The sequence below is a fragment of the Vespula vulgaris genome, chromosome 13, assembly GCF_905475345.1.
Source record: "Vespula vulgaris chromosome 13, iyVesVulg1.1, whole genome shotgun sequence".
Taxonomy (NCBI): Eukaryota; Metazoa; Arthropoda; class Insecta; order Hymenoptera; family Vespidae; genus Vespula; species Vespula vulgaris.
This window is the reverse complement of record NC_066598.1, coordinates 1,232,501-1,246,137: the sequence shown is the minus strand read 5'-3', so window position 1 is coordinate 1,246,137 and position 13,637 is coordinate 1,232,501. Positions and strand designations below refer to the sequence as shown.

General features: G+C 30.1%; 1 protein-coding gene and 1 long non-coding RNA gene across 3 annotated transcripts in view; both read right to left on the bottom strand.

Annotated features, from left to right (window-relative positions):
• Positions 1-100: 100 nt before the first annotated feature.
• LOC127068531 (zinc finger protein 568-like) overlaps positions 101-13,637 on the bottom strand; it is a 15,795-nt gene continuing 2,258 nt past the window's right edge. The window contains exons 2-5 of the mRNA XM_051004812.1: positions 12,214-12,543; positions 10,451-10,960; positions 4,848-5,159; positions 101-442 (exon numbers count right to left, since the gene is read on the bottom strand). Coding sequence (XP_050860769.1) covers positions 201-442; positions 4,848-5,159; positions 10,451-10,960; positions 12,214-12,543 — 1,394 coding nt within the window. The 3' untranslated portion in view covers positions 101-200. The remainder of the gene's footprint in view (positions 443-4,847; positions 5,160-10,450; positions 10,961-12,213; positions 12,544-13,637) is intronic.
• Positions 5,000-10,929, bottom strand: LOC127068484 (uncharacterized). 2 transcript variants are annotated; one of them, XR_007782938.1, is made up of 5 exons: positions 8,741-10,929; positions 8,428-8,585; positions 8,034-8,111; positions 5,461-7,935; positions 5,000-5,159 (listed from the first exon to the last, which is right to left on the bottom strand). It is a non-coding gene; the product is annotated as an uncharacterized LOC127068484 (long non-coding RNA). The 2 variants fall into 2 exon arrangements; XR_007782937.1 differs by having other exon boundaries at positions 5,461-8,111.

Below are 13,637 nucleotides of genomic sequence, written 5' to 3'. Positions count from 1 at the left end.
TTCTTTTTTTCGTTATTTCATTTTAGCTGTCTATAGATCTATCTTTTCTTTCTTTCTTTCTTCTTTCTTTCTTTCTTTTTTCTTTCTTTCTTTCTTTCATTTTCTCTCTCTCTCTCTCTCTCTCTCTCTCTCTCTCTCTCTCTCTTTCTTTCTTTCTCTTTTCTGTAATTAATGAAAGAAGAATAGAAGAATCTGATAAATTAAATTTGCGATCTAGAGTGGACGTGTCTCATGTGCCTCAACAATATGTCCTTCCTGCTTGTCCTGTATCCGCAAACGTTGCAATAGAACATCGGTGGTGTACCGCATCCGGTACTTAAATGACGTTGGAGACTAGCCTTCCTCGTGTATCCTTTGCCACATTTTGGACATACGAACGTTGACCTTCCAGAATGTTCCGATGTGCCAAACGAATCTTCCATTTTCTGCATTGACGCGGCTCCTAAAAAAAGTTAGATGTTATAGTATTAGTATAACGATTATAGTATATTATTATTCGTTCGAAGTCGATTCACAGAAATCGAACTCGAAATACGAATACATTTTCGACTTATTCTTATTCAATAGATCCCGTATTAATTTAAACAATTTCACAAATACATTTATAACAATATATATATATATATATATATATATATATATATATATATATGATCTCGATCGATCACGATACCTTCTCGTTAGAGATACGATTACCTGATTAAAATAATGTCTTTTCTTTTTTTTTTTTTTTTTATTTCTTTCTTTTATTTTTTTGTTTAGTTTTTCTTCTTTTTTTTCTTTCTCTTTTTCTATCTTCTTCTTCTTCTTCTTCTTCTTCTTCTTCTCCATCTACATCCTGTTCTTTTTTTTTCTCGTCGACTTGGTAAAAGTAAAATACAACGAGGAAATTGTTATAATTAAACGGTAATAAAAATGACGTGAAACTTCAAAGATATTAATATTGTTATTGGACATTAAACGATAATCCTAAACATTTAAAATGCATTCAGAAAATATAGGAATAGAATCGATAATTTTATTTTAATTTACAGAACAAATACAACAACAATAACAACGATAACAATAACAAGAAGAACAACGAACGGAAATTCTCTATCACATATCAATCCGTGATTGAAAGTATACAAAAAAGAAAACAAAAAAGAAGACAGATAGAAAATCTATATAAACGAGAAATTTTATTGACTAATTACTTTCTAATACAACGAAGGGGAATATTACAAACACAACAAATCCATTAAAAATGCAATATATATATATATAATATATATATTACTTTTAAAAACATTTAACTTTTTAAAAAACGAAACAAAAATTTATTTGCAATTCGTAGCTTATATAAAAAGGAGTTAAGGGATGCAAGTGTTAGGGGAAGGAAACGGGAAAAGAAAAAAAAATTCAGGAAAAATTTCCTTTTTTCTTTCTTTTCTCATTCTTTTTTTTTTTTTTTTAACGTTCGATAGGATAAAAATTTCTGTTCGTTCGTTTGTATCTTTGTTTTTTCTTCTTTCTTTTCCTTTTCTTTTTTCGTGGTCAACATATTTTATCGGTCGACACATAGGCCGTGTGCTCGCGTACTATATGATACTTGAGTAAGGTCGAGATCCTCGCTCTATGCGGGCAATAAGGACAAGGAAATAGCGGTTCCACCTGACAGAAGAAATTCATGTGCTTTCTCAAACTCCTCCAGTCGCTATAACGTTTCGAACACTTCAGACAGAGAAGATGATCCTTGCACTCTCTCCAAACGTCCGCAGGTAGAAGGTCGCAATAGAGGCCACTCTTGACTGAAACATTATTACCAATGCTGTATATCACATGTCTGTTTATATGTTTATTGCACGTTTTATTTTTCATATTTATTTTTAATATTATTTGTACGCTTATTTTTATTTCTTTTCAATTTCATGTTTTACGTCGTTTGAAATTCTTTGCTTCGATGGCTTCGACTCTATTTTTATTTTTTTTTTATTTTTTTTTTATTTTGTAAATTGCCTCCGCCGTTCTACACCTCTTTGTAATTTTTCTTTTTTTGATTGCAGTTTCTTTTTCATTTTCTTGTTTATCTTTTCCTTTCCTAATTCTTTTCATTTTACTTATTCCCTTTTTCTTTTTCTTTATTAATTAATCGATTAACTAGTTAATTAATTAATTAATTTGTTTATTCATTTATCCATTTTATTTCTTTTCCTCGTTAAACAAACCCCTCACCATTTCTCCTCCCCCTCCTTCTCCCTCCTTCATTTTGACGAGAACGTTTACACAAGTGATATATGAATATTACATGTAATCATTTAATATGCAAATTTATTCCCAAGTAGAAATTATTGTTTAACATACATATTATTCATTATTATCATATAAACGAAAGATTAGAGAAGGACAATCTTATTTGTATTTTTATTTTCTTTTTTTTTTTTTTAGTTTTGTTCGTTTGTTTGTCTTTTTTTTTTTTTAATTTTATTCTTTATTTCTTTTCAATTATTTATAAACTCTTTTTTTATTCTCCATACCTATGTTTAATATATTTCTTTAATATGTTCCATATAGAATTATACTACAGAAAACAATAAAACACTTAAAATTTATATATTGTACTACCAACAGAGAGAAAAATAGAGACGAACTAAGAGTGTTAGGCTCTCCATTATATTCTTTCTTTTTTCTTTTCGATCGATAAAAATCAAAAAAAAAGTTTTAAAAAGACAATGATAAACTTAATGATAGACTATACGACTACAAGATGTTAGGTATACACGCATCATACATACATACATATATATATATATGTATGTATGTATGTATGTATGTATATATGTATATACACATATATTATTGATGCTTCGTATGGACGCAAGAAAAAGGCACACGAGTATAGTTATTAAACAAATAGATAATACGAAAACGCAATCGCAACGATCAATGTGCGATTTACAATAATTGGTGTATTTACGTATATGTAGGTATATATTTATTTATATATATATATATATATATATTTATATATATATATATATATATATGCATGTACAACATTGAACTAATTCTAAAATCTAAATTCAATCTTAATTTTCGATCGTATCAAAAATTAGTGTCGGTTCGTAACGATTCGACCTCGCCGAACGAATAAAAAAATAAAAAAAGAAAAAGCAAAGGTAGAGAGAAAAGAAATAGAGAGATAGAAAGAAAAGGAAAAATATAAAATATGTTTTCTTTCTTTCCATTTTCTTGATGCTTTCGATTTTCCTTCTCTCTTTTATTAATTTCTTTTTTTTTTAATTTTTTTTAAATTCATTATCGTTTTTTCTTTCTCCCACGCAAATATACTTTTTCTATTTTTATTTTTAACAAGGATTACAATCCACGTACGAATCTAATCCGCCGCGTTTCTAAAGTTTTTTATTTTTTTTTTTTATTTATTTTTTCTTTTTTTTTGTCATTGAAATCTTTTTCCTTTTTTCTTTTATTCCCTTTAGAAAAAATGGCGCAATAAACAAAAACGACGACGCGACGGTGATGAGCACAGCCAAAAAATTAATTCTTTAATTTTAATAGACAATTTTCGTAGATGCATTTAAAATTTTCTTACTTTTTTTCTTTTCTTTTCCATTTTCTTTCGTTCTTATCTCTTATAAGAATTATCTAATTATCATACTTGTTTCGTTTATAAAATTTTAAAAAAGATATATCCAGCGGCGGGATTTACGCAAATAGAGTAATCTAATTTAATGATTAGTTAATAATAATTGATATATAATCGTTATTAACGATGATTATAATCGTATTTAGACAATACTATTAATTTTTATTAATTTATGACATTAATAATTAAAGAGAAACAATTAAAACGACAAAAATACATCTATCCTCAATAATCGATTTACTTTACGAATAAGTAGTCTTAATAAAAAATTTCTTATACCTATAATTAATTATAAATTGATTAAATGAATTATTGCTAAAAATTTCTAATCCGCCACTGGACAGACACATTCGAGTTTGACGATATAAAATAAATTTTTTTGTCTTTATTCTCCCCCCTCTCTCTTTTATTTTCTTAATAAAAACTTCAAACTGAAAAAGGAATTTCAATTAACCCTTAATTTAGCATCACCGTCGTAATAAACAAAAGTTACAAGTTCCGATAAAATAACCCTTAATAATAATATATCGATAATATTTGTTTCATTTATGATATTATATCGTACAATATTAGATATGAGGCACGTGATTGAACCACACTTTCAACAATACTCTTTTTTTTGGATCATTTCTTTTTTCTTCTTCTTCTATTTCTTTCTCTCTTTCTTTTCTTTTTTTTTATATTCCCCGCGACTCGACATAAAATTGACATTAATAAATTAACAGTTACCTATATCACAAATTTTCACAACCCTGGATTTTGACGACCGTTCTCTCTCTTTCTCTCTCTTGTTTTCTTAATCGAAAAAGAAACAATTAAAAAGAACTTCTACTTATTCCTTAATATTTAACATCATTGTATTAATATAATTTAAAAAGTAAGATAAAAGAAAAATCATTATATATATATATAGCGTATTTAAAAGGATTTTTCCTGACGAATAAAGATATTTTTTTGATAATTGACAACTTTCCCCAATTGTATCCCATCAACCCTGGATTAAACTTATATATTCCACTCTCTGCCTTTCACTTCCTGTCTCTCGCCATTTCTGTCTCTCCTTAAACATATATATCTAAAGAGTGTTACAAAATTATTTTGTGTGTGTCGGTATATTCTTTTTAGAAGGAACAATATCTCATTTTTTTTTTCATTTTCGTTACATCGTGCGCATTAGCGAGAGAAGCAATCGAGCTGTTACCAGTTAAGAATTTTTCATATTGATCCTTGTGAAATTTTCGCAAATGTCTAATACGACTCGAGTTTTGCGTAAATCTTTTCAAACAGAAGCAACACCAGAATCTTCGTTCGACGCCGCACTCGTTCACAACGTGACGTTTTAGATTGCCCTTGTTCGGGTATGATCTTCCACATTTACACTTAAATTGGCCGTTGGTGTTCCTTATCTTACCGCATACTGTTCTCTGATGACGTTTCATAGAATAGGTACAAGCGAATCCCTTGTTACATTTTGAACACATATAAGGCTTGTCGGTTTTGCATTTGATGTAACCTGAAATAAGAGATCGAACAGAGATATAAATTGAGGACTTCCATTTTTTTTTCATTTCTTTTCTTTCGCCATATACGAAAGTTAAAGATTAAGAAAAAAAAAAAATAAAGTTTGTTAACAAAGAAGACAGATTATACGTATGTATATGTAATGTGAGAAGAAAAGAACAAGAGATTGTATCGAATGAAGAAGAAGATAAAAAAAAAGAAAAAAAAAATAGATCTCAAATTATGAGAAAGAGATAAAGAAAGAGAGAGAGATAGAGAAAAAGGATACTCCTTTTTATATAATACATACGTACTACTTGTTAAATGCAGGATCGATCTTCCACGACGTATATTTTTGTCGTATTAATTATTTACATGGATAAAGAGGGCAATATTTTTAAAAAAGGGAGAGAAAAATAAATATATAAATAAATAAATATATATATATATACATACATATGTATACTTTATATATATATATATATATATTTATTTCAAAAGTATATATATATATATATGTATACCTGTATAAAAATATAAAATAATAAGAATATAAAGAAAAAAAGAAAACAGGAGGCTTGTCAAGAAAGAAAAATCGATTATTACTTTGAAATGAGGAAAAAGTAGAAGAAACGTCAAAAAAATTAACATAGTATAGATAACATTTCGTGAAGCGATTAACATTATCTTTATTCTTTTTTTTTGGACTTCGTTTAAATTCTATAGATTGAATACTATTTAACACTCATAGAATCTAACATTCGTATGAACTTTATTAGATCTATTATTTTTTAAGACATTACGAATCGAACTACGTTGTTTCTCATTTTTTACTATTATTTCTATTCTCAGTAACAATTTCAATTTAAAAATAACAATTATTGTTCGTATTCACTTGACCAAATAAATCTTCGAGAAGAAGGATCATAACATCCAAATGATCGATCGATCCTCTTGATAAAATTCTTCAATGACGATCACTAAAACCAAACTTATCATTTTCTTCATATTGTAGTGGCACTGCACAAGTATCTTCAACGCATATATCTTCGATTATAAACTCTTCAAAACTTAATGTTTCTTCAAAAGATGACTCGTTTGATGACTGATGATCCATTATTTTTTTTTTGTTTCCAATAAAAACACGTAATCTCACACGTAATTCGTAGGTATTATCAGATCACAATAACAAATTTCTAATTCTTAATAATGTTTTATCACATCGGCGATATACTTTCAATGTTAATTCCAACGAGGAATGAAGGATATAGAGAAATTCAAAAGTTTTGTTATGACCAGCCTGGAAGGACACCAAGAAAAAAAAAGAGAAGAGAAAAAACAACATACATCCACATTAAAAAAAGAAAAAGAAAAAAATGAATCGACAAGTTAATGCGAATTTAAATGATAACTTCGCTAATAAAAACGTAGAAATAAGAACTTGTTGCGATTTTTCGAAATAATAAGAAATAACGAAAGATTTTATTATTATTGCTATTATTATTATCTCATTACTATTATTAATTTATATATTTATATATTGGGATATTATATACATCATATAGAAATCTATATCGGATTGGCCAATAGATAATTTGTACATCGGCATTTTCTCAATTTCGTCGCAAATTCGTCATAGATGAATTTTTAACCATCGATTGCTATTTTCTCATAATTTTTTGCTTCTTTCGTAGTTCAATAAGTCTGTTAGAAGAAGAAAAATATTTCAAGCATTAATAAAATTAAAAAAGAGAGATAAAAAAAAACAAACAAAAAGAAAATGAAACGGATGTAGGGAATAAAACAGGATCGTTCGTTTTTCTTCGTGGAATATAAAATTCGATGGATAATTTAGGATAGACACGATGTATCATCTAAAAAAAAAAAAAAAACAACAGATCAGGCCAATTAATCAATCGTATAAACTACATATAAAGTTTGTGAATGCTTGTCAGGTGACGTTGTAGACTGGTCTTTTGTGTGAAATTGTAGCTGCAGTAGTAACAGGGAAATTGTCGTTTCCCACCGCATTCCCACTTCATATGACGACGTAGATTACAAAGCATCGTGTACCTTCGTCCACATTTTTCGCAGGTGAAACGTGGCTTCGACAAATCTGTTTAACAAGAAAAGAAAAGAAAATTCTGAATGAATGCGGACCATTGACCCACTTTTTACGTTAAGAAGGATATCAATTTGATTTTTTTTGTTGTTGTTGTGCTTTTTCGTTTCTTTTTTGTTGTTTTTTAAATTCATTCTTCTCCTTGTCATTTGAATTGAGTGCAGCGAAGAGAAGCGTGTTTTGGGAATCGTGTGTTACGTATGTGAATCTTCGATCTGTCAATAAACCCAGAAAATTTATTCGAAAGATTAGACGATTTTATAGATTGACGATAATGATGATCTAACGAAATTGTTTAATTTAATGTTCTCAATGACATATAATATACATATATATATGTGTGTGTGTGTATGTGTGAGTGTGTATGCATATATGTATATTTATATTTATACACACACACACACACACATATATATATATGTATATATTTATTTAGCTGATCATAGAAGAAATTCTCTAACGAAATTAATAATTTACTTCATTTAACTTTGCAACTCTCTTCGAGTTTCTTCGAGAATAGATTTCTTTCTTTCTTTTATTATTATTATTTTTTTTATTTTTATATTTCTATATCAAAATATTCTCTTCAAGTTGATTCTTCGTTGATATCGACGTTGATTCTTCCTTTGTCGATGCAATCTTCGAGACTTGTACATGCTTAAAGAATCTGAAAAAGAAAAACGAGAGAAAGAAAAAAAAGAAAGAAAAAAAAACAAACAAATTGAATTAGTTCTCTCCAAATTTCCTTTTTTCGATCATTTTTACCTCTCAAATCCTTGTAATCTCCTTGTTTAACATAAGATTATCAAAGCACTGGGTCATCTTGAGGATGCATAGAACAATCTAAAAATAATAATCGATCATCTTGAAATTATCGTAATGATATTCAACATTATTACATAGAAAGAGAAAAAGAGAGGAAGAGAGAGGGAGAGAAAGAAAGGAAAAAAGAAAGAAAAGAGAGAGAGAGATAAATACGATGTATATTACACTAACAATTTTTTATTTCTCCGATTAGCTGTTAGGGATCAGGAATATATGAAAATATAATTAATATTATTTTAATATATATGGCACTCTTTTTTTTGTTTTCTTTTTTTCTTCTTTAGACACATAATTCCTAATTATATAAATTAGAAGTCATTTAAATTTGCATTACGTATGGGATTAAAGATCAATCAAAGATTCGTCTGGGTATGGTGAACCGTGGTGCGAGATAAACCATGTGATGTCGTAATAGATGCCGTCGGAATTTGTTCCTATGGTTGAATTTAACTGAACACGTAGAACAGATCAGTGAGGAGAATTTTCTTGTACCTGAAAATAATTCACACACGGTTAATTTTAAAAATAATTTGGTATTACCCTACATCGATACACTTCTTTTTTCAATTTATTACGTTGATCTTATTCTTATATATGTATATATTTTTTCTTTTTAATTTCTTTTTTTTCTTTGATTTCATAAATACCTCGATTATTACATTATTACAGGAACGATGTACAGTCGATGTTTCCAAATGGAACGAACGAACTATGAAACAAAAACGAAACAAAGTAAAAATAACACAATAACAACAATAACAACAACGATAAAGCAAATACAAAATATTTCCTTCACTTTTTAACAAACATCACAACAAACGATCGACCACGAATCGATCATAAAAATGGTCCCGATCCAAATACCTGTCGAACTTGAACTTAATGATAATGTTCAAGCCAATGAGTCATCAACGATTACTCGTCATTACATATTCGTTGATAACAGTAACCATTTCCGATATTTTCACTTTTACACCGGTGTATTACCATTTACTACTGATAATTATTAGTCAACAGATAAAGTTATTATTGATACGTCATATATGATAACGAAGGAAATAAACGCAGTTGATTTTCGAGCGAACTTTATTTCCTCCATTTCTCTCTCTCTCTCTCTCTCTCTCTCTCTCTCTCTCTCTTTCTCTCTTTCTTTCATCTTTATTAATTACTAATTTACAAGCCACATAAATACAATTGTTTCTTCTCTTTTTTCTTTTTCTTCTTCTTCTTCTTTTTCTTGCGCTTGGCGACCTTACACGCGAATATTTTTCTTTCTCAATAAATAATAATAATAATAATAATAATAATAATAATAATAATAATAATAATAATATTAATAATAATAATGATGATGATAATAATAATAATAATAATAATAATAATAATAATAATAGAATACGATAAGAGCAACGAGATAACGGGATGACAACATGGCGACAACGACAATTCGTTACAATAAAAAAATTGTCGTTATGTAGAACAATTTGCAAAAAAATGAAAATTTCTTCTTTGGCGAGAATGATATAAGGGAAAATTAACGTTTCCCCGGTTTTTTTCCTATTACTTTTTCTTCTTTACTTTTTATTCCTGTATTATCTATTTTGTTCTCTCTTTTTCTCTTTTCTTCTATCTTTTTTTTTGTTTTCCTTTTAACGAGTCAAACGAAAACGATCGGCTCCGGCGATTGGACACAACATAATTGAAATACCTAATTCAATGAATCCGTTCTCTATACTTCTAGCTAAAGATTCACTCACATACGCACAAGCATACATAAATAGATTGGAATACATACTCGAAAAATTCTCTCAGTAGGGAACTATCAAGTAAATATGGGTTGATGAATGAACATGATCAAAATGAATCGATGGATAATTATCCAAAAATATTAGAATATCAGGGATACTTAATATGTATTCCGAAGATATAAAATGATACGGTGCTATGTATTGTATGTATGTATGTATGTATGTATGTACGTATGTATATATGTATGTACGTATGAATATATTTATCTAATACATATTTCATAGATGACGATCAAAATTAAGACAAAAATGAATACTGAAAGGACACCGCACTCGCAATATTGATGCCATCATGGTAAAACGAAAAATGCATGAGATCGATCGATCGCATCATTTTGTAAATGCGTGTCTAAAACTGAATTGAATTACGAAGATCTTAAAACGAATGAAAAAAAAAAGACGAAATTCCGCGGTTTAAGGACTGGATATATCTACGTACATATATATACGCATATATATATATGTATGTTTGATGTATGTATGCATGTATGTATGTATATATGTACGTATATATCTAATGTTTAGTTCGTACGTGACGATCCAAGTTACTTTTTTGAGCGAACTTGGCCTTGCAAATAGGACAAATAAATTGTGGCTCAACTCCGCACTCGTAATGTTGATGCCTCCATAAAGAAGTGAAGAATGCATAGGATCGATTACATTTTGGACAAGCGTGCCTGCTCGTCGATCTTCTTCTCTCGATGATATTGGTAGTAATTGTCTTGCTAGTAGAAGACGACGTAGCCGAGATTGTAGTAGCACTCGAATGACCATTACTCGAACTTTGTAAGAGATTTTGTTTTTGACTCGTCGATTGACGATCCCTTTGTTCTTTCTTGTTACACTCGAACATCTTGTGCCTTACCAGAGAAGCCTTTAACGCGAATGTTTTTTGGCAATCGTTGCAAATGTATTTCCGTGAACCCCAAAGCTTTGTACGATCGTGATCGTCGGTCAGAGTCATGGATCGGAGACATCTAGTGTACATAACCACGCGTGACGTTGATGGTAAAGTTGGTACTGTCCAATTAGACGAGCTGTAGGTGGTCGTAGCTGTATCTGTAAACCAGAAATGAAGAAAAATCGATTTTAGCTGGAATAATCCGTTCATATTTCAATCCATTAGGCAAAAACTTCCATTCCTAACTGCTAACAGTCCTCTCTTTCTCACTCTTTCTCACTCTTTCTCTCTCTCTCTCTCTCTCTCTTTTTTCTTTTTCTCTTTCTCTCTCACTTTCTCTCTCGTTTTCACTCACTCACTCTCTCTCTCTCTCTCTCTCTCTCTCTCTCTTTCTCTCTCTCTCTCTTTCTCTCTCTCTCTCGCTCTTTCAATCTCTCCTTCTCTCGCCTATAATTCATTCGCATCATTCGCATCTAATGATGACGACACTTTCTTAATCAAAACTTCTGGGCTCCTTTGATGCTTTTACGATGCCTTCAAACCTGGCAGATTATTTGAAACAGCCTAGAAGTACTCTCTCCGATAGTATCCTCATCGTTAGATATCGAATCGTTGAAAATAATCATTCCTGAAGTAGTATCACATCTTTCTTTTGAGAGGAAGAGGGAGAGATCAATCGTTTATTGTAACTATTAATATTATTATTATTATTATTATTATTATTATTATTATTATTATGATACTTTTTTCTCTTTTTTTTTCTTTTTGATTTTTTGTTCGTTCGTTTGTTCTTTTTTTTTTTTTTTTTTTTTTTGATAGAAACAATAGGATCGTACGTTCGCCTTTTGATTGATTTATTTTTTTTTTTTGCTTTATTATCTTTTTTGTGTGCTTTTTATTTTTTTCCCTTTACTCGCAAAGAAAACAATTTATTTAATACCGTTTCGATATACTCTTTTTTTCTCTACAACAATCGAGAGACGACGGGGAATGGGTAACACTCGAAAAATTTCTCGAAGGATAAACGAATAATAAATCCTAACAATGAATTAATCGTCCTCGATCTCGATTTTCATGTTTGCGGAGTATAGAAAATATAATATTACAGCACAAGGATCATTAAAGACGCAAGCTCTGCGGGACTGCAGTTGTAAAATAAACCTTAACCCAAATAGTATGTACATATTTATGTGGTGTACGTAACGATTAGGTATTACAGCTTCGTACGGGGAATATTAAGGAAAAAGAAAAAAAAAAGAAAAAACGAGAGAGAAAAAAAGAAATAAAAAGATAGGAACGAGGAAGTAGTATCGAATGGAATTCACGTTGGAGGAGATTCTCGTGAGTTTCTTTTCTTTTCTTTTTTCTTTTTCTCTTTTCTTTTGTTTTCTTTTCTTTTCTTTTTTTTCTTAGGAAAATTCTGGATAATTAGTAAAGACGGATCCTTGGACGTGTTGATTAGAATTGAAATCCCCAGTAGTCCCCGTATCAAAAGATGAACTCTGCCGTTGTAGATAACCGTACTGTGTGTTTTGTTCGAGAAGATGTTGATGACGAGCCACCAAATGTTTCGTCAAGCTATCCTTGTATCTCGTACGATGGGGACAGAAGTCACACTTAAATTTTGGATCGATGCCGCATTCGAAATCGTGATGCCTCTTCAAATGATGCTTGTGCTTGTAAGTCTTCCCGCATGTCCCGCATGTATGCTTCAATCCAGTCAATAGATACTTGGTGTCGGCTGAAACAAAAAAATATATTGTTTCTCGGTTAATTAAACGAGCCTGAACAATCGTAATCAAGTCGATAATATCAGAGAGAAGACTTCCATCGGGCAGAGAACCTTCGATATTTCTTCGAGAGATCCGACGTATGTATAATTTAATATTTGTCTGTTCACTGCTAAAGTTTAAAAAAAAGAAGAAAAAGAAATGAAAAAGTAAAAAAGAAAAGGGAGACGACACGATACGGAGGAGAAAATGAAAAAAGAAAAAAGGGAAAAAAAGAAAGAAACAAAAGAGATAAAGAGGTGTGGGATGGAAGATTAAAAAGAAAAGAAAAGAAGAAGAAGAAGAAGAAGAAGAAGAAGAAGAAGAAGAAGAGAATAAAAACGACGTACAAAGACACATATATGAAGGGAGATAGTACACACGCACGCCCAGGTAGAAAGATACAAAAGAAGAAGAAGAAAAAGTAGAAATAGAAAAAATAGAAGTAGAAATAGTAGTAGTGGTAGTGGTAGTAGTAGTAGTAGTAGTAGTAGTAGTAGTAGTAGTAGTAGTAGTAGTAGTAGTAGAGTAGTAGTAGTAGAGTAGTAGTAGTAGTAGTAGTAGTAGTAGTAGTAGTAGTAGTAGTAGTAGTAGTAGTAGTAGTAGTAGTAGTGTAGTAGGAGTAGTAGTAGAGTAGTAGTAGTAGAGTAGTAGTAGTAGTAGTAGTAGTAGTAAAAGAAGAAGAAGAAGAAGAAGTGACTTCGATGAAAGCAGTAGATCCTTCGAGATTTGAATTAAAACTTTATTAAATCTTCATTGATCGCTTCATTAGAGAGCGGAGGGAGGGAAGTCGAGTGGGTTGGGTGGGATGAAAGGTTCATGGCCCCCAAGCAAAACTACCATAATAAACGGGCCTGGCAAGTAACAGCTTTCACAAACTTTAAATCTTTTTCTTTCTTTCTTTCTTTCTTTCTTTCTTTCTTTTTTTCTTTCTTTCTTTTTTCTTAGATGATGAGGGATAAGGAAGAAAAGTTTCCGAATAAGTATATAAGTTTTAGACAAGTTCGGAAGCTTAAACGATGATATCGAAGGATCGCTAGGAAGATATTGAAAAAGATTAAGAGAA